The 21,644-nt window shown below is 45.3% G+C and overlaps 1 protein-coding gene across 3 annotated transcripts in view; it reads right to left on the bottom strand.

Moving 5' to 3' along the window:
- Window positions 1-21,644, bottom strand: part of ptprn2 (protein tyrosine phosphatase receptor type N2) — a 1,372,445-nt gene that overhangs the window by 856,283 nt on the left and 494,518 nt on the right. For all 3 annotated transcript variants that reach the window (XR_010969405.1, XM_068015003.1, XM_068015004.1), the window contains one exon: window positions 1,536-1,615. Coding sequence is in view for 2 of the 3 variants with exons in the window: in XM_068015003.1 (XP_067871104.1) it covers window positions 1,536-1,615 (80 nt within the window). In the remaining variant the exon portion in view is untranslated. The remainder of the gene's footprint in view (window positions 1-1,535; window positions 1,616-21,644) is intronic.

The raw sequence follows: 21,644 nt of genomic DNA, 5'->3' as shown, positions 1-21,644 counted from the left end.
CACATTCCCGTCTAACCCCGATAACCTTTCACCCCCTTACTTATCAAGAATCTATCTACCTCTGCCTTAGAAATATTCAAAGACTCTGCTTCCACTGCCTTTTGAGGAAGAGAGTTCCAAGGACTCACGGCCCTCTGAGAGAAAAAATTTCTCCTCATCTCTGTCCCTTATTTTTAAACAATGATCCCTGGTTCTAGATTCTCTCACAAGAGGAAACATCCCTTCCAGGATCTTATATCATTCAATCAATAGACAGATTTTCCATTTACTGCCTGGGGATGAAACTGGCGCTGTGGATCACCCGTCTGCTGTTGAAACTGCCTGGCTTCCATTTTCAAGGCAATCTCAGGAAACGTGAATAGGGCAGTTTCTAAAACGGGCAGTTAAGTTGAATATCCACCCTATAATATCAACGTCAACACATCACATCGGGGCTTATGACCAGGTAGACCCCTTCTATGGTATTTAGCTTACTGCGAATAATGCTCGCCTTTTCCTGGATTGCACATTCTGATTGCACACAGTTCCAATCATAAACCATAGCAATCACCATGAGGTCTAACTCATTACTGCCACCTTTCAAGGTGATCAAGGTCTACAGCTGTGTGCAGGAGAAAATAGAGCTGAGATTAAAGTCATTATACAGGAAAAGAACAAGGAAATTAGATTTGCTCTAGTGAAGGAGCTAGTACTAGAACAGGAATATGCACAGACATCCTTTATACAAAAACTTTTACGACTTTATGAGAAAAGGCAAAGTGAAGCAGATGACACAGTGTTGGCTGTACAGTGATTCAAACAATATCATTGTGGTCATCTTGTCTCTAGCCAGAATTGGTTCAGCTGCATATTTGATGTTGCTGTTGTCTCTTTTTCCATTCTTAGAACTTTTATACCATTAGACTGCCCTGACTTCCTTATAAAGCTGTTCAGTGCTTCTATTTGAAACTACTCAGGAAAAAATCTTTAGTCTTTTAAAATATCCATTTGTAACTTGGATTTCAAAAACATGCTGTTAGTGGTGCAGCATTTGCTGATAATATCATGGGAAGTCCATTACTCATTATTATCATGTTCTATGCAGCCCATCCCCAGACCACTTGAATGGACATTTTCTAGCAAATCATTTAGTGCCCCGACCACTAGATTTTAGCTTCAGATAGCTCTGCTCATTCAGACAGCCCTGTCAGTATTTACCAGTGAGTTAAATTCCAACTCTCTTAGTGAACTTACTTTCTGCCGATACATCTTCACGTCCTTTTTATTTTTCTTTAGGTGTGATGCATGGAGACAGTCTCTTTCACTATTCCACACTATGCCCACATCTCTTAATTTAAATCCATCTCCTCTGCAAACAATGAAGTCGCTTATCGTCTTAATTGACTCTGCTATGTTACACTTCAATTTCCCATCTGTGCCACTATCCTCTCAACTGTCTCTTTTATTAAATGTCAATTTCCTTGTGTATGTTGGGGGGGGGGGGGGTAGAAATCTTCTTGTAATTTTTCGATACGAAGTAAAAGCAATATTCCTACCTGTTACATTCACCACGTCAGCTGTCGATATGTTTTGACCATTGACACCAATTTGGAAGGTCACAGCTGGTCCCACCATTCTGGAAGATAATTAAAATTGAAGATAGGCTTTAGAGTGGATTTTACACTTATGCAATGGGCAGATTCGTTTTTCTATGGAAATTAATTGGAGGCAGCAAAACAACAACAATATCTTGTATTTATACAGCACCTTTAATGCAGTAAAATGTCCCAAGGCACTTCACAGGCACGTTATCAAAACAAACTTGACAACGAGCCACATAAGGGATAGTAGGTTTCTCGGAGGGTTGTAGCGCTGGAGGAGATTACAGAGATAGGGAGGAGCAAAGCCACAGAGGGATTTCAAAACAAAAATGAGAACTTTTAAACTGAAGCATTGCTTAACTGGGAGCAAATGTTGGTCAGCGAGCACACAGGTGATAGGTGAAAGGGACTTGGTGCGATCTAAGCCACAGGCACCAGAGCTTTGGATGAGCTCAGGTTTACAGAGGTTAGAGTGTGGGAGGCTGGCAAGGAGTGCACTGGAATAGTCAAGTCGAGAATTAACAAAGGCATGGATGAGGGTTTCAGGAGCAGATGAGCTAAGGCAGGGGTGCAGTCAGACGTGGAAATAGGCAGTCTTAGTGATGGTATGGAAATGTAGTCGGAGGTTCATCTCAGAGTCTAATATGACTCCAGGTTGTGAACAATCTGTTTCAGTCTCAGACAGTTGCCAGGGAGAGGTCTGGAAAGGAGTTTATGATGGGGACTGAAGTCAATGACTTTAGTCTTTCCAATGTTTAAATATTCTAAATAACTCAACGAACACTTTTACAATGATTATCATTTTTAATCCAAAACTGCTCTGATTTCATTAGGTGCAAGTAGAGTCACATAAAAGTATTTCAGTCAGCTTTAATATATTATTCTGCGAAACATTTCCCTACCCACCCCGCTCCCCTCCACTTCATTTTGCTCAGCGTTTCCTCTGCTCTCTCCTGAAGGCGCTATCTCAAGCTGGGACACAGTTCCAGACAGTCTGGCACCATGCTCAAAGGCTATTCTTCCGGAAGAAGGGTTCATGGTCAAACCTGCTCCTATCCTCGCTGGGCACCCAGACATAAAGAGTAAGACTTGTATTTATATGGTGCCTCTCATGACCTCATGATGTCTCAAAGTGCTTTACAGCCAATGAAGTATTTGAGTCGTAGTCACAGTTGTAATGAAGAAAATACAGCAGCCAATTTGCACACGGCCATCTCCCACAAACACCAAAGGGATAATGATCAGATATCTGTTTTTCGGTGTTGGTTAATGGATAAATATTGGCTAGGACACAGGGGAGAACTCCTCGATAATGCCATCAGATCTTTCACGTCCAACTGAGAGGGCAGAAGTGACTTCAGTTTAACCAAAAGACAGTGCAGAACTCCCTTAGTGCTGCAGTGGAGTGTAAGCCTAGGTTTTGTACTAAAGTCACTGGAGTGAGACTTGAACCCACAATTTTGTGACGCAGTGGCAAGAATTTTACTCATCGTCATTGGCTGTCCCTCGACTCGAGGATGACATCTACTGAAAGTCACTGGTATTTGCCATGGGTCTTCATGTGACTGAACAGGCCGATTCTCGACCTGCAAACCTTTGGGCACATGGGGCAGGATGTCCCACGAGGTAGTGGGATCCGGAGTGCTGGACTTGCTTCCTTTTCTTTCCTTCTCTGCCTTATTATTAAAGTGTTTTGGACTCAAAGCACGATGCAGCTTGATGGACAAGTTGAACATTTTGAATGACTGGTAGCGAGCTCCTCCCAGTAATCAATGTCAATGCTGCCGTGCTTCAAAGTGTCTTTGAAGTGTTTCCAGCTGGCCATTTGAGAGTTGATAAAACAGGACCTGGTGATGGAGACAGTTTTCGGCCATTTGGACACAGTATCCAGTCCATTGAAGTTGATTTTGCAGGAGTTTTGCCTGAATGCTTGTGGAGTTGTCTTCAAGAAGGACACAAGTGTAAGTTCTTTTCTGACCTTGATGAAGTCCTCACTGCGAGCCCAAAAGAAAAGGCCATCTTCTGAGGGACTTTAATGCAGTGTTGGCCATGACTCTGATGTCTGGAGAGGAACCATTGAGAAAAATAGGGTAGCAAAAACCAATGCAAATGGTATCTTCCTGCTGACAAAGTGTACTCAGTATGGCCTCATTATAACAAACACCCTCTTCCGCAAGAAGGACAATACAAAACCACATGGATGCTTCCTAGATCAAAGCACTGGCATCTCCAGGATTATGTCATTGTTCGAGTCAAAGATCTAAGTGATGTCTAAATCATTTGATCCACGCGGGGGCTGATGCCTGCTGGACAGATCATCAACTTGTTCGATCGGTGATGAACATCCACCTGGCACCAAGACATCGTCAGACCCAAAAGTCCAAGAGGAAGAAGATCAATGTCTCAGCCTTAAAGCAGCCCAACCGAAGAGAGAAATTCCAAGTGTAGCTCTCAGCCAATCTGAAAAATCTTCACACATCCAACTCAATTTCAGAACAGTGGGAATAAAAAGACAGCTGTATTAGACTCCTGTGTCCAGACCACTGGTTTCGTGCATCGTCGTCACCAGGACTGGTTCATCGAAAACAATGCTGAAATATGTGACCTCCTGAAACAAAAATGAGTAGCCTTCATTGCCTGGCAGAACAGCCCAAGGTTGCAAGTCATGAAGACAGCATTCCAACAGCTCAAGGCTGGCACCCAAAGACAAATCCAGAAGATAAAGGACAAGTGGTGGGAAGAGAGCACCCGAGATACAACAATATGCTGACTGGGCGGCACAGTGGCGCAGTGGTTAGCACCGCAGCCTCACAGCTCCAGCGACCCGGGTTTAGTTCTGGGTGCTGCCTGTGCGGGGTATGTAAGTTCTCCCCGTGACCGCGTGGGTTTCTGCTGGGTGTTCCGGTTTCCTCCCACAGCCAAAGACTTGCGGATGATAGGTAAATTGGCCATTGTAAATTGCCCCGAGCGTAGGTAGGTGGTAGGAGAATGGTGGGGATGTGGTAGGGAATATGGGATTAATGTAGGATTAATATAAATGTGTGGTTGTTGGTCGGCACAGTCTCAGTGGGCTGAAGGGCCTGTTTCAGTGCTGTATCTCCAAATAAATAAATCATGACATGTCAGCTTTTTTGAAGCCACCAGGGACATCGTTAGACCAAGGTCAAATGGACAAAATCCCCTTCGCTCACAGGGTGGTGTCTCTCTTCTTAAGGATAATTGGCCAACCCGGCCAATTGCCGCCTCATCAGCCTACTCTCAATCAAGCACGTGGTGGGGGAACCAACACCAATGCCATCCGTCAACACTGGAAAGAACATTTTCAACAACTCCTCAACCGTGAATCCAAAGTGGCAGGTGATACTGTCCAGGCTATCCTCTGTAGCCTGCAAAGACCTCCTTACTAACATCTGGGGGCTTATGCCAAAGTTGGGAGAGCTGTCCCACATACTAGTCAAGCAACAGCCTGACATAGTCATACTCACGGAATCATACCTTACAGACAATGTCCCAGACACTGCCATCACCATCCCCAGGTATGTCCTGTCCCACCGGCAGGACAGACCCGCCAGAGGTGGAGGCACAGTGGTATACAGTAGGGAGGGAGTTGCCCTGGGAGTCCTCAACATTGACTCCGGACCCCATGAAATCTCATGGCATCAGGTCAAACATGGGCAAGGTAACCTCCTACTGATTACCACCTACCGCCCTCCCTCAGCTGATGACTCAGTACTCCACCATGTTGAACACCACTTGGAGGAAGCACTGAGGGTGGCAAGGGCACAAAATGTACTCTGGGTGGGGGACTTCAATGTCCATCACCAAGAGTGGCTCGGTAGCACCACTACTGACCAAGCTGGCCGAGTCCTAAAGGACATATCTGTTAGACTGGGTCTGTGGCAAGTGGTGGGGGAACCAACACGAGGGAAAAACATACTTGACCTCATCCTCACCAATCTGCCTGCTGCAGATACTTCGGTCCATGACTGTATTGGTAGGAGTGACTACCGCACAGTCCTTTTGGAGACGGAGTCCCGCCTTCATATTGAGGATACTGTGGCACTATCACCGTGCTAAATGGGATAGATTTCAAACAGATCTAGCAACTCAAAACTGGGCATCCATGAGGCGCTGTGGGCCATCAGCAGCAGCAGAATTGTACTCAACCGCAATCTGTAACCTCATGGCCTGGCATATCCCCCACTCTACCATTACCATCAAGCCAGGAGACCAACCCTGGGTCAATGAAGAGTGCAGGAGGGCATACCAGGAGCAGCACCAGGCATACAAAATAAGGTGTCAACCTGGTGAAGCTACAACACAGAACTATCTGCGTGCCAAACTGCGTAAGCAGCATGCGATAGACAGAGCTAAGCAATCCCATAACCAACGGATCAGATCTAAGCTCTGCAGTCCTGCCACATCCAACCGTGAATGGTGGTGGACAATTAAACAACTAACTGGAGGAGGTGGCTCCACAAATATCTCCATCCTCAATGATGGGAGAGCCCAGCACATCAGTGCGAAAGATAAGGCTGAAGCATTTGCAACAATCTTCAGCCAGAAGTGCTGAGTTGATGATCCATCTCGGCCTCCTCCACTGCAGGAGTTCCTCAGGGTAGTGTCCTGGACCCAACCATCTTCAGCTGCTTCATCAATGACCTTCCTTCAATCATAAGGTCAGAAGTGGGGATGGTCGCTGATGATTGCACAATGTTCAGCACCATTCGTGACTCCTCAGATACTGAAGCAACCCATGTAGAAATGCAGCAAAATCTGGACAATATCCAGGCTTGGGCTGATAAGTGGCAAGTAACATTCGCGCCACACAAGTGCCAGGCAATGACCATCTCCAACAAGAGAGAATCTAACGATCTCCCCTTGACATTCAACAGCATTACCATCGCTGAATCCCCCACTATCAACATCCTAGGGGCTACCATTGACCAGAAACTGAACTGGAGTAGCCATATAAATACCGTGGCTACAAGAGCACAGGGCGCAGTGGTTAGCACCGCAGCCTCACAGCTCCAGCGACCTGGGTTCAATTCTGGGTACTGCCTGTGTGGAGTTTGCAAGTTCTCCCTGTGTCTGCGTGGGTTTTCTCCGGGTGCTCCGGTTTCCTCCCACAAGCCAAAAGACTTGCAGGTTGGGAGGTAAATTGGCCATTATAAATTGCCCCTAGTATAGGTAGGTGGTAGGGAAATATAGGGACAGGTGGGGATGTGGTAGGAATATGGGATTAGTGTAGGATTAGTATAAATGGGTGGTTGATAGTCGGCACAGACTCGGTGGGCCGAAGGGCCTGTTTCAGTGCTGTATCTCTAAACTAAACTAAACTAAACTAAAGAGCAGGTCAGAGGCTAGGAATCTTGAGGCGAGTAACTCAACTCCTGACTCCCCAAAGCCTGTCCACCATCTACAAGGCACAGGTCAGGAGTGTGATGGAATACTCTCCACTTGCCTGGATGGGTGCAGCTCCAACAACACTCAAAAAGCTTGACACCGGGACAAAGCAGCCCGCTGGATTGGCACCCCATCTACAAACATTCTCTCCCTCCACCACCGACGCACATTGGCAGCAGTGTGTACCATCTACAAGATGCACTGCAGCAATGCACCAAGGCTCCTTAAACAGCACCTTCCAAACCCGCGACTGCTACCAACTGGAAGGACAAGGGCAGCAAATACATGGGAACACCACCACCTGCAAGTTCCCCTCCAAGTCACACACCATCCTGACCTGGAACTATATCGCCGTTCCTTCACTGTCACTGGGTCAAAATCCTGGAACTCCCTTCCTAACAGCACTGTGGGTATACCTACCCCAAATGGACTGCAGCGGTTCAAGAAGGCAGCTCACCACCACCTTCTCAAGGGCAATTAGGGATGGGCAATACATGCTGGCCTGGCCAGCGACGCCCACATCCCGTGAATGAATAAAAAAAAAAGAATCCATGGGTGAACCACTATCAATGGGAGAGCTGCAACAAGCAATCAAACAGATGAAAAACAACAAAGCTTCCGGCCCCAATGGTATTCGAACGAGATCTTCCAAGTTGGTGGGCTTTTGCAAAAGAACTCCCCCCGACTTCAGGAATGCGACAATTGTAACCATCTTTAAGAAGGGATATAAACCATGCTTAGAAACAATCAAGGTATTTTCCTCTTGTCTGTGGCAGGGATAATCCTGACACGCAACAGTTTTACTACTTAATCCGTGAAGGAAGGGTTGTGATCAAGCCTGGTTCTATCCTCATTGGGGCCCCTAGCTACATGTTCTTCCCAGCAGAAGTCACTGGATAGCAATAACGAGTAGGAATCATAGCCGATTGCATCTATTCCTAGCCCAGAGCACCAAGGCCCTTTAACACATCATTAAGAATACGTTCTGGTACATGTTGAAGTCAAAAGGTGACTCGTATACCTGAAATATTTTTATTGCCAACAATGGGAATGTTCGTTTTTATATAAATAAAACCTTAATCCAAAAAGCCATAAATGAATATATTTAAAACACGAGTAATTTGTTCAAGGTGATGCTCAAGGTCAGTTGATGAATATAATTGTTTTATACATAAACTGGCAACAGAATTGGGAGAGACACCTCAAACACTCAATCCACAGAGTGACAGAGCCAGCAACTGCAGTTGGCTTAGCAAAATTGAATGGGAAATGCTGATGCCAATTGAAAATGATAATAAAGCATGATCGGAAAATCCTTACAAGAGGAAGTAAGGTTTGTGGACAGTAAGGCATTAATTTTAACCTAAAAAAGAGGCGGGTTTGGATTGGGGGGGAGTCTGCAGAATCTGTTTCCCAACCTAAACCCGCCTCCAACCTGCATACTTCCAGCTTCAACTGAATCCGGAGGGTGGGCAGGCAAACAAACCAATTCAAGGAGGTGGGTTGGAACTTCAAATCTACTAATGAGACTGCAAGCTTCACTGTGTTCAGTTTGCAAATTTAACTCTGGTTATCTGGGTTTCCTGAGCATTGGGAAACCCAACAGTTTCATCAAGGTGAGGACTTGGTGGACTCAGGAGCTAAGTGCCTTTACACCTACCTCCTGAATCCAGGTGATTGCCTGAGCAGCCCCCCACTGCCATTTTCCCCCAAGGCTTCCATTCCCACCACGAGGTCTCCAATCCCCGACTCAGGCCTCCGACCCTCTCCCCACCATGACGGCTCTGATGTCCCCTACCTCTCCAGGCATCCGATCCTCACTTAGGCCTCCCGTCCCTCAACAGACCTCCGATTCCCCCATCACCAAGCTACCAATCCCAGCCCCAGGTATCGGCAGCCCACCTGATCAAACCCACCCTTCCCCCGCCCTGGGATTAACCCCTCGCCCCCACCTACACGATGGACCCCCTTCCTCCTCCCTCCCAGGGATCGATGGCTTCCCTCCCTGATTGACACTTCTCTCCCCCCCGCAATCCTGATCGATCCCCTCCACCCCCACCCTCCCCAGCCCAGGTGACTCTCGCCGCCCCCCTGCATACTCAGCGCGGACTTCCCTGGTCCTGCGGCCTTCACCAACTGATCAGAAACAAAGAAAACAATGATTCAACATATCAAAGTTCATCTCGAGAAAAAGTTACAAATCCAACCTCGGCCCTGATTGTGAGAGCTGTGAAGAACATGGAGTGTAACAAGTAATATCAATTCTCAAGCAATTAATAGTGCAGTCTGTATCACTCAGAATCTGTTAGTAATGATACAATACTTTAGAATGTGGTCAGCAGTATAAAATCCTTCTCTCGAACTGCTAACGACAGTCTTGGGTCTGTTATTGAACAGCAGCATCACCATAGTATTGACACAGGCCTCATGTGACTCCAAAGGAAACCTCTGTTTTGTTTTTGTTTTCTGATTGTATATGTCAGTTGTATGACTTGAAGCCATTAGACTCACAGTTGGAATCCACCCTGTGTATCCACCCCATTGTATATTAACAGACTGAAGTCTACAGCTGCATCATTGCTCCAGATTTCTGGCCAGCACCCAGACTGAGTTAACTTGGGGTCAACGTGGATCCTGATGCAAGTGTGGTACTTACCCAAACTGCATGTGGAAAGACTTTCATCTCATATGTCTCTCACAAACTCCCCAAAGTGCTTCACACAGAATGGCCGGGATTTTATCTTGGTGACGAAGGTCTCGACCACCAGCAAAAGTGCCGATGAGAGCCCCGTGTCGCTTGCTCTGGGGAAGGCCTGCCAAATCAAGTGCCAATTAGGCACTTAAGTGGACAGCAGTGGGCCTTCCCCAGGTTCAAGGACCCTGGTAATGGAGGCTGCCGCTGGTACTGGACTCACCCAAGGCCCTGGAACCAGTATGTTACAGCAGGGTGGGTTTCATGGGGTGGGGGTCGTGGGGGAGACGGGTGTAGTGGAGTTGACAGCAAGAGCAGGGGGGTGTCTCTCAGTGGGTCCCCCCCCTTCCCGATTTCGAGTCCCTTGTTCAGGCACTAAGTGTCTTTTAATAAGAGAGCCCACTCCCGGAGCTGGCAAGCAACCCGCACGGGTTTACTTGATGTTCTCCCCGTATGGCAACAGGCAGTTGGACGAGGCGTTTAATTGGGCACTAATTGCCCACTTAAGGGCCTCAATTGGCAGCTGGGCGGAAAGGCCGTTCTCAGGCCTTCCCGCCCTGGACTTAATTTGGGTAGAGGTGGGAAGTTGGCGGGGTCCCCCCGCTTCCAAACCAGATGCGGGGGACAGCATAAAATTCCCCTCAATAAATTACTTTGAAGGACGTAGCAAATGTATTGCAAAGCCTCAGTCTCTAATATAATAATCAAATCATGCATCACAGGAGGAGGTGCTCACTGTCCTTATGTCAGCTCACTTAAAGAACTACCAATTAGTCCCACTCCCCTGCTTTTTCCCCATAGCCCTGCGAATGTTTCCTTTTTAGGTATATATTTAATTCCTTTTTGAAAGTTACTACTGAATCTGCTTCCACTGCCCTTTCAGGCATGTATTTTAAATCATAACAACTCACTGAGTAAAAATGAGTTCTCCTCATCTCCCCCACCTACTCCCCCCCAGCTTTTTTTGAATTATCTTAAATCTGTGTCTTCTAGTTAATGACCCTACTGCCAGTGAAAACAGTTTCTCCATATCTCCTGTGGCAAAACTCACAATTTTGAACACCTCAAGTAACTATCTCCTTAACCTTCATTGTTCTAAGGAGAACAATCCTTGCTTCGTGTGAGATGATGTGAAAAAATGAGTCTGTCACTTGGATCGGCTGGACGATTTCGCAGTGTAGGGACTAACACAGCCTCAACCGAACGACATTTAAGCAAAAACACAGATAGGCTGAAAAGCTAAAATAAAAACAAAAGATACCAGGAATGCATAGCAGGCTGTCTAACGACAGGGTCTCAATCTGAAAAAAATGTCTTTCCTCTCCTCAGAAACTGATGATCTTCCTGTGCTTTCTGAACAATGTTTAAATGCCTACACTGCTGGTCACCTTTGTGTGAATAATGCTCTTATGTGCAGACAGCGCGAAGAGGTTTCTAATACCACAGGGACAAAGAAAATTCAAGCAACAATTATTGAAGGAGTTTTGTCCTGAAATAGCACAATACCATTTTTCAGGCAACAAGTGTCTTAATATCTCTCAAAACACGATTTCCCAAGCAGGTTCTGAGGTTGAGTGGAATGACGATTTCCTGTAAAACCATTCCCTATATAGCTGCTCTTAGACAATGGGATTCACCACTATAGAAACTACTCATTAAAATATCTGTTATCTCCATTTACCAGAATTAAGGGTTTGGGATCTACAACAAGAACTTACATTTGTACCACACCGTTAACACATCAAAACTTCTAAAAGTGCTCAATATATCTTCATGAATGTATTCACCATCTTGCTACACATAGCGAGCAGGGCTCCAGTGAATATTGAGGATCTATTTCGGAAACCGTCAATTGTTGAACTCCAAATATCTTGCAATTCATCCCTTGAAACATGAGCACAAAAGCCCAGTGGTGGGAGCCTTTTAAACTGTATCCCTTTCACTACAGCTCTCTACCAGTTATAATTATTTCATCTTTGTCACATAAAGCCTGGACTTCTTGAGGATCACTGTTAAAATAATTACAATATTCAAACTCTTGTGAAGTGTACACTAGCCTAGTTCATTTCCATACTGAACTTACTGACTAACTCATGACAACATCGCAGTATAACAACCTGGGATTATGCCGTGGTCTGCCTTGCTAGTAAGTCCCCGTAAGCAATTCTGATGTTTCAATGTCTTTAAAAATGAACTTAAATTTAAAAATCACAAATCAATCCTCAAATTGTATAAGGAAGACATACATTAGGACTCAGCATTATGGAAAGATAAATTACCAACACAGGCTTCTGAGCTAAGTAGGCCTGTCTGGCAATGTAGTATATCTTTCTGTAGGCTACTGGATGTGGGTATTGTGCATATCCTATATATTTCTTACACTGCAATAGTGATAGTACTTCAAAAAGTACGCCATTGGTTATAAAGTGCTTTGGGACATTCTGAAGGTGTTATATAAATGCAAGTCTTTTGATAGAACAGCAAAAATTTAGAAATGCATCATTCAGCAATTTATTTTAAATAAATTTTTTTAAAACGTTGTATCTGAAACTTTATTTTTTATAAATAAATTTAAATTTCTGTTTGAGTAGTAGAATCCAGTTGACTATTACATTTGAACGGAATTCTCATGATAACGGTAGAAAGTGTAGTAGACTGGAAAGCATTATCCACATCTCTGCACAGACTCTGCAGCATCAGTGCACTGGAGCTTCACCACGTTTTCAGTGTAATTATACCCCCTAGTGGAATACAGCAATTCAACATCACGCTGTCTTAGTCGCTGACTTTGACCAGATTAAAGGCATTTTTTTTAGTTTCTATTTTTTTTTTAAATCAAGCTTCTTAAAAAAAAAAGTCTCGGGGGAATAATTTATTCGCTGTGCTACGCAGACTATGTTGATTTCCTGGGGGAAGACAGCGCTGCGGGACGCTACCTGTGCAGCTTTCTTCAAATATATCAATGAGGAAAGCTGTGTGGGCCATGCAGGTACTGGCCCGTGGCATTAGCTGCTGCCGCGAATCAACATAAGTCTGCGTAGCATCGCTTAAAGCAGCGTTATGTGAACAAATTTCTCCCACCCAATGTTTGGTTTTACTTACTGAAGTCTGCCACAAATCAATTCAATAAAACATTTCTAAGTGATCAATACTATATATTGTTAGGACTGAGAGCATACTATTGACTATCACAAATCAATTTAACAAAACATTACTTGGTACATGGAGCACAATCATAAAGCAGGAGAGAGAGAAACTGAGTAGTTGAAAGTACTGCTGAAAGAATATGTACAAACACTGCGCCTGTTTCAGCTGAACAAAATAAGTGACAGCTCATTCCTCAGGGCAATGTCTTGACCAATCAGAGTCAAGCTGCCCAGTTTAAATTTCTAACAAATCTTGGCAGTTAACTGTCAGTCACCATAAAATGGTGCATTCTCCATGGTAATGCCTTTACCAATCAGAGTTCACTTGCCAACCAATCTGCACTCTCTTCTCATGCAGTATAATTTGTTGTTTTCCCTTACATTGGTTATTCTTGCAGATTGTCCTGATGAATGCAAGACAAAATGCTTTGACAACATGTCTCTATTTTCAGCAATATTCAAATTCTGTACTACTAAACGACTAGTTGAAAGGAATGAGAAAGTGAGTATTTGAGGAAATCGTTGGTTGTGCAAAGTGAGAAACCAAGAATGTAGGTTTCCTGTAGAACAAAAGACACTGATGAATGGAATAAATATATAATCAATTTATTTTTATATATATTTAGTAGGTTTCCTGTGACATTGCTCATACAGACTCTTCTGAGGCACACCCCGGATATTTCTATCTCTCTGATCATGTTTTGTTTCCTCTCTCTCTCTTGTACTGTTCCCCTCATTTCCCTTTTCTTGTGCTCAATCTCTGTCTCTTTCCGTCCTAATCTCCTCTGTCCCTTGGTCTATCTACATCATCTTCCCGTGCTCCAGCATTACCCTCTCTCTCTTTTCTTTGTCATTCTTTATTCCGACTTCTGTCTGCATCTCTCTCTCTCCTTCCCCCATCCCAATCCCAGCACAAAGGGGAACAGCAAAGGGAAAGTCACACAAAGTTGAAAGAATAAATGAAAATAAACAACTGTTAAAAAATAAACTGAATGAGAGAAAATGAAAAGGAAAGCTTACCTGCAGAAATAAAAATATGGTGATAGAAATGGGAGATAAAGTCTAGAACAAAGCATTAAAGCAACAGTTTGCATACGATTTCAACTGTAAATGTATACATTGTTATGAAGGTGCTTCTATTTTTTAATATTTTTTGACAATTCATATTTTAGAATCATGGACATTGGTTTATTTGGGAAAACTGAGAAGACTCCATGGATGTGTTTTTTTACAAGGGTCACTAAGGGGTCTTGTTGAAAACAAACCTTTACTGGCTGTCACATGCCTTAAGCTCAATAAACAGAAAATCTGGTGCCTTGGGGGAGATGTCTACAGAGAAGTGACAGGTCAAGGTTTATGAGGGAGGAATTGGTTTCGCTCCTGAGATATTATTTTGACTTTCTAGTTCGGGTGTGGACTGTGTTGAAAAGCAGTTGGAGATCAACTTGCCAAGGGAGAAACACCCAGCTCATCTTTCCTGCACCTCTAGAGAGACGCAGAGAAATCCAGTGGCCGGAATTTTACGCCACCCCAGCGGGTCGGATGGTGGCGTGGGGGCAGCGTAAAATTGAGTGACAGGCTCCGGGAGGCCTAGCCGCCCCGATTCCGCCTCTGACCAAGTTTACGGAGTTCCGGCAGGTGGGCGGGGGGTGAGAAGCTGCCCGCCGCCCAAGGCCAATCAAGACCCTTAAGTGGCCACTGGAGTGGTATAACTGAAACCCCTGATGCTACATTTCTCCTGGAAAGCCTACCAGACTACTCTTGACATCTCTAGAACAAACTGCTCCAGAAAAGATCCCAGTGACCCATCTCCGTATACCTGGACGCCAAACCAAAAGGGACAATGACATACTTCCTTATCTTCTTTTTTTTCAAGAATTAGCAAATATTTGGCCAAGGTATTCCTTTTTTTGTCTTTTTTTTTGTAAAAGAGATTTGCAGAGAAAATTTCTTTATTTTTGTTTAACCAGTGTGTGTTTAAAGAGAGAACTTGCATATTTAAATCTGTGTGTTAATGCTTTGCTTCTTTACTGGATAAGTCTTGTTTTATAATAAACTGATAATTGTGTTGTTTAAAGAAACCTGGTTATTCATAGACTGATAGAGTTATACAGCACAGAAACAGGCCCTTCAGCCCATCGTGTCTGTGCCAGCCATACAGCACCCAACTATTCTAATCCCATATTCCTGCACTTGGCCCGTAGCCTTGTATGCTATGGCATTTCAAGTGCTCATCTAAATACTTCTTAAATTTTGTGAGGGTTCCTGCCTCCACCACCTCTTCAGATACCAACCACCCTCTGGGTGAAAAAATGTTTCCTCAAGTCTCCCCTAAACCTCCTGGCCCTTACCCTAAATCTATGCCCCCTAGTTCTTGTCCCCTCCGCTAAGAGAAAAAGTTTCCTCCTATATAACCTATCAATGCCCCTCATAACCTTGTACACAAAGAACAAAGAACAGTACAGCACAGGAACAGGCCATTCGGCCCTCCAAGCCTGCACCGATCTTGATGCCTGCCAAAACTAAAACCTTCTGCACCTCCGTGGACCGTATCCCTCTATTCCCTTCCTATTCATATATTTGTCAAGATGTCTCTTAAACGTCGCTATCATATCTGCTTCCACCACCTCCCCTGGCAGCAAGTTCCAGGCACTCACCACCCTCTGTGTAAAAATCTTGCCTCGCACATCCCCTCTAAACTTTGCCCCTCGCACCTTAAACCAATGTCCCCTAGTAACTGACTCTTCCACCCTGGGAAAAAGCTTCTGACTATCCACTCTGTCCATGCCGCTCATAACTTTGAAAACCTCTATCATGTCACCCCTCCACCTCCGTCGTTCCAGTGAAAACAATCCGAGTTTTTCCAACCTCTCCTCATAGCTAATGCCCTCCAGACCAGGCAACATCCTGGTAAACCTCCTCTGTACCCTCTCCAAAGCCTCCACGTCCTTCTGGTAGTGTGGCGACCAGAATTGCACGCAATATTCTAAGTGTGGCCTAACTAAGGTTCTGTACAGCTGCAACATGACTTGCCAATTTTTATACTCTATGCCCCGACCGATGAAGGCAAGCATGCCGTATGCCTTCTTGACTACCTTATCCACCTGCGTTGCCACTTTCAGTGACCTGTGGACCTGTACGCCCAGATCTCTCTGCCTGTCAATACTCCTAAGGGTTCTGCCATTTACTGTATACCTCCCACCTGCATTAGACCTTCCAAAATGCATTACCTCACATTTGTCCGGATTAAACTCCATCTGCCATTTCTCCGCCCAAGTCTCCAACCGATTTATATCCTGCTGTATCCTCTGACAATCCTCATCATTATCTGCAACTCCACCAACCTTTGTGTCGTCCGCAAACTTACTAATCAGACCAGCTACATTTTCCTCCAAATCATTTATATATACTACAAACATCAAAGGTCCCAGCACTGATCCCTGCGGAACACCACTAGTCACATCCTCCCATTCAGAAAAACACCCATCCACTGTAATCCTCTGTCTTCTGTGACTGAGCCAGTTCTGTATCCATCTTGCCAGCTCACCTCTGATCCCGTGTGACTTCACCTTTTGCACCAGTCTGCCATGCGGGACCTTGTCAAAGGCTTTACTGAAGTCCATATAGACAACATCCACCGCCCTTCCCTCATCAATCATCTTCGTCACCTCCTCAAAAAACTCAATCAAATTAGTAAGACACGACCTCTCCTTCACAAAATCATGCTGTCTCTCGCGAATAAGTTCGTTTGTTTCCTCTATCATGTCTCCCCTCAGCCTTCTCTGCTCCAAGGAAAACAACCCTAGCCTTTTCAGTCTGTCTTCATAGCTGAAATGCTCCAGCCCAGGCAACATCCTGGTGAATCTCCTCTGCACTCTCTCCAGTGCAATCACATCCTTCCTATAGTGTGGTGACCAGAACTGTACACAGTACTCCAGCTGTGGCCTAAATAATGGTTTATCTAGCTCCATCATAACCTCCCTGCTCTTATCTTCTATGCCTCGGCTAATAAAGGCAAGTATTCCATATGCCTTCCTAACCACCTTATCTAACTGTGCTGCTGCCTTCAGTGACCTATGGACAAGTACACCAAGGTCCTTCCGACTTTCTGTACTTCCGAGGGTCCTACCATCCATTGTACATTCCCTTGCCTTGTTAGTCCTCCCAAAATGCATCACCTCACACTATTCAGGATTAAATTCCATTTGCCACTGCTCCACCCATCTTACCAGCCCATCAATATCTCCCTGTAATCTAAGGATTCTTCCTCACTATTTACAACACCACCAATTTCCGTGTCATCTGCAAACTTACTGATCATACCTCCTATATTCAAGTCTAAATCATTAATGTACACTACAAACAGCAAGGGTCCCAGCACCGATCCCTGTGGTACGCCACTGGTCACAGGCTTCCAATCGCAAAAACAGCCCCTGATCATTACCCTCTGCCTCCTGCCACTAAGCCCATTTTGGATTCAATTTGCCAAATTGCCTTGGATCCCATGGGTTCTTACCTTCTTAACCAATCTCCCATGCGGGACCTTATCAAAAGCCTTACTGAAATCCAAGTAGACTACATCAACTGCTTTACCCTCATCTACACATCTAGTCACTTCATCGAAAAATTCAATCAAGTTAGTTAGACACGCTCTCCCCCTGACAAAGCCATGCTGACTATCCCTGATTAATCCCTGCCTCTCCAAGTGGAGATTAATCCTGTCCCTCAGAATTTTTTCCAATATTTGCCCAACCACTGATGTTAGACTCACTGGCCTGTAATTACCTGGTTTATCCCGACTACTCTTCTTGAATAATGGTACCACATTCGCTGTCCTCCAGTCCTCTGGTACCTCCCCTGTGGCCAGAGAGGATTTGAAAATTTGTGTCAAAGCCCCTGTGTATTTTATTCTGGGATAAAGAGTAAAGTATATGATTGACCATATTGGTGACTGGGTAAATATTAAAATATATGTTGTGACCTGTGAAGAAGTGGAAGTGGAAAAGACAGTGCACGCCTCCTACCTCAGTTGTAACAACATAAATATTATCAATGTTAGGTGCTGATATAAAAGCATGACAGAAGATAATGGCCCGGATCCTGTGCTAAAAATAGCAGTAAGGCTATCATAACTCATTATTATTGAAGAGTAAACTGCACAGCACCTTCCGGTGCCCACATATGCACAGTTAAACAAGCCAATCAAGGAAATGCCTTGCTCCACCAGAATTTGCACTCTAACAGTATCTTGGCAAGAGATTTGGCATTAACATACATGAAAGAACAGAGGAACATAGGAGCAGGCGGAGGCGTTTCTGCCCGTCGAGCCTGCTCCACCAATCAATATGATCATTTTCGAAGAAGTTCCGAAGAAGGGTCACTGACCCGAAACCTTAACTCTGCTTTTCTTTCCACAGATGCTGCCAGACCTGCTGAGTGGTTCCAGCATTTCTTGTTTTTAATACGATCATGGCTGATCATCCACTTCAATGCCTATCCTCATATCCCCTTATGTCATTGGTATTTAGAAATCTGTCAATCTCTACTTTAAAAATACTCAATGACTGAGCTTCCATAGCCCTCTGGAGTAGAGATTTCCAAAGATTCACAACCCTCTGAATAAACAAGTTTCTCCTCCTCTTGGTCCGAAGGGAGTTCTGCCTTACTTCGAAATTGTCCTCCCTGGTTCTAGACTCCCCAAGGGTGTGCAGAGTGTGAAGTTGCTGCACTTATCCACTGGCTACCGAAAAAACAAACCAAATAAAACTTGGGAATTGTCCATTTAAGTGTAAGTGGATTGTAAATGGTGTGCTAAGTCTGAATTACTGCCAAACAATGGCCTGAATTTTATTTGGGTGCCACGGTCTGCAGAGGTGCCCTTTGAACTCAGCAGCGTGCCCACATTCAGTGGCCACCACCGAGCCCCTGTGATATTACACTCTGGGGCTCATTTGCATCACTGCAATGCGCCGCCCCGCCCCCCCCATATTATGTGGGGAGAGGCGGGACATCCGGCACAGTGAGGAACCTTTTGACAGCTGTGCAGCAGGTGCTGGGGCCCTATTTTAAGCACACCAGCACCTGCTTCCTGACAGCTGTCAAAGAAATACGTAATTCACTGTTGAAAAGTGGGGCTGCTGTCAATCTGGCAGAAAGTGCTAGAGAAACTCAGCAGGTCAGGCAGCATCTGTGGAGAGAGAAGCAGAGTTAACTTTCAGGTCTGTTAGCAAGTTCACAGACCTGAAAGTTAACTCGGCTTCTCTCAGCCAGAGGTGTCGAGTGGATGATGCATCTCGACCTCCTCCTGAAGTCCCCAGCATCACAGATGCCAGACTCAGCCAATTCAATTCACTCCGCATGATATCAAGAAACGACTGAAGGCACTGGATACTGCAAAGGCAATGGGCCCTGACAATATTCCGACAATAGTACCGAAGACCTGTGCTCCAGAACTTGCTGCGCCCCTAGCCAAGCTGTTCCAGTACAGCTACAACAGCGGCAATGCGGAAAATTTCCCAGGTATGTCGTGTACACTAAGAGCAGGACAAGTCCAACCCAGCCAATTACTACCCCATCAATCTACTGTCAATCATCAGTAAAGTGATGGAAGGTGTCATCAACAGTGCCATCAAGCGGCAGGCACTTGTTTAGCAATAACTTGCTCAGTGACGCTCAGTTTGGGTTCTGCCAGGGCCACTTAGCTCCTGATCTTATCAAAGCCTGGTTCAAACATGGACAAAAGAGCTGAATTCAAGAAGTGAGGTGAAAGTGACTGCCCTTGACATCAAGGCAGCATTTGACCGAGTATGCCATCAAGGAGCTCTAGCAAAACTGAAGTCGATGGGAATCAGGGGGAAAACTCCTTGCGCAAAGGAAGATGGTTGTGGTTGTTGGAGGTCAATCATCTGAGCTCCAGGACATCACTGCAGGAGTTCCTCAGGGTAGTGTCCTAGGCCCAACCATGTTCAGCTGCTTCATCAATGACCTTCCTTCAATCATAAGGTCAGAAGTGGGGATGTTTGCTGATGATTGCACAATGTTCAGCACCATTTGCAACTCCTCAGATACTGAAGCAGTCCGTGCAGAAATGCAGCAAGACCTGGACAATATCCAGGCTTGGGCTGAAAAGTGGCAAGTAACATTCATGCCACACAAGTGCCAGGTAATGACCATCTCCAACAAGAAGAAATCTAACCATCTCCCCTTGACATTCAATGGCATTACCATCGCTGAATCCCCCACTATCAACATCCTAGGGGCTACCATTGACCAGAAACTGAACTGGAGTAGCCATATAAATACGACGGCTACAAGAGCAGGTCAGAGGCTAGGAATCCTGCGACGAGTAACTCACCTCCTGACTCCGCAAAGCCTGTCCACCATCTACAAGGCACAAGTCAGGAGTGTGATGGAATACTCTCCACTTGGCTGGATGGGTGCAGCTCCAACAACACTCAAGAAGCTCGACACCATCCAGTACAAAGCAGCCCACTTGTTTGGCACCGCAAACATTCACTCCCTCCACCACCGACGCACAGTGGCAGCAGTGTGTACCATCTACAAGATGCACTGCAGCAACACACCAAGGGTCCTTAGACACACCTTCCAAACCCGTGACCTCTACCAACTAGAAGGACAAATACATGGGAACACCACCATCTGCAAATTCCCCTCCAAGTCACACACTGTCCTGACTTGGAACTGTCCCTCACTGTCGCTGGGTCAAAATCCTGGAACTCCCTTCCTAACAGCATTGTGGGTGTACCTATCTCACAGGGACTGCAGCGGTTCAAGAAGGCAGCTCACCACCACCTTCTCAAGGGCAATTAGGGATGGGCAATAACAACGCCCACATCCCATGAATGAATCCAAGAAAAAGATGCTGCCTGACCTGCTGAGTTTCTCCAGCACTTTCTGTTTTGCTGCCACGTACTTACCCCGCTGTGTCCCATTGTTCTGTGAAGTTGCAATCCTCTTCTTCCACTCAAGTGTAACATTCCTTCTTGTAGGCATGCCGTACCTGGGTGAATAATCTTAATTTTGCATATTCCAGGACGTGAACATATGTACCATAAAAGGCAAATACACAACAGAAATAAAACCATAATTGAAGAATATTTACATACTATGGGCTTCTAATCACCTAAATGTGAAAAGCTGCCGACTAATATGCATTTGGAATCTGTATTTATTTCTCTGCTAACTGTAATGTGAAAATACATGTAACTGCAATTAAACCATCTTTGTTAATAAAAACAGGAAAATATGTTCATATTCTGGCTGCATTGCCAACTGGAAATATTACACCAATAAATATGATCAGCTGCCGCAGAAGCAAAGTGTTCATGAACATAACGTTGATGTGCAATAGTAGAAAAACCATGACAACAGCACAGATTTCCTCACTAGTTCTGCACTGGTTTTCAAACATGTGCAAGACAAACCTTGCAGCCAGAAGTTAGAGCATTTCCACGGTAGAGTCACCTTTGCATTTAAAGGACCACAGCAAAAGCCGAGGATGGCAGAGAAGTGCTCTAGGGTGGCCCCACAGCGCAGTGAAGCCTCCCTGCTCACTCTCCTCGTGGGCAAGGCAGGAGGTCCTTTTCACCAGCGATGATAAGAGGCCCTCCCGCCTGAACAAGGCAGTCTGGCTGGAGATGGCAAAGGAGGTGAGTAACCATGGGACCGTCTGAAGTCAAAGGGTCCAATGCTGGAAGGGGATGAACAAGCACTCCCTCAGCCAGCCGGGGCCCTCCAGGCCTCATGCGCACAGGGTACAAGCGCCAAAGTCATCCACAGCCAAAGGGCAATCAGATCAGC

Source organism: Heterodontus francisci, chromosome 2 (genome assembly GCF_036365525.1).
Source record: "Heterodontus francisci isolate sHetFra1 chromosome 2, sHetFra1.hap1, whole genome shotgun sequence".
Lineage (NCBI taxonomy): Eukaryota > Metazoa > Chordata > Chondrichthyes > Heterodontiformes > Heterodontidae > Heterodontus > Heterodontus francisci.
Note: the sequence above shows the minus strand (reverse complement) of the source record. Positions and strands in the feature narration are given on the sequence as shown.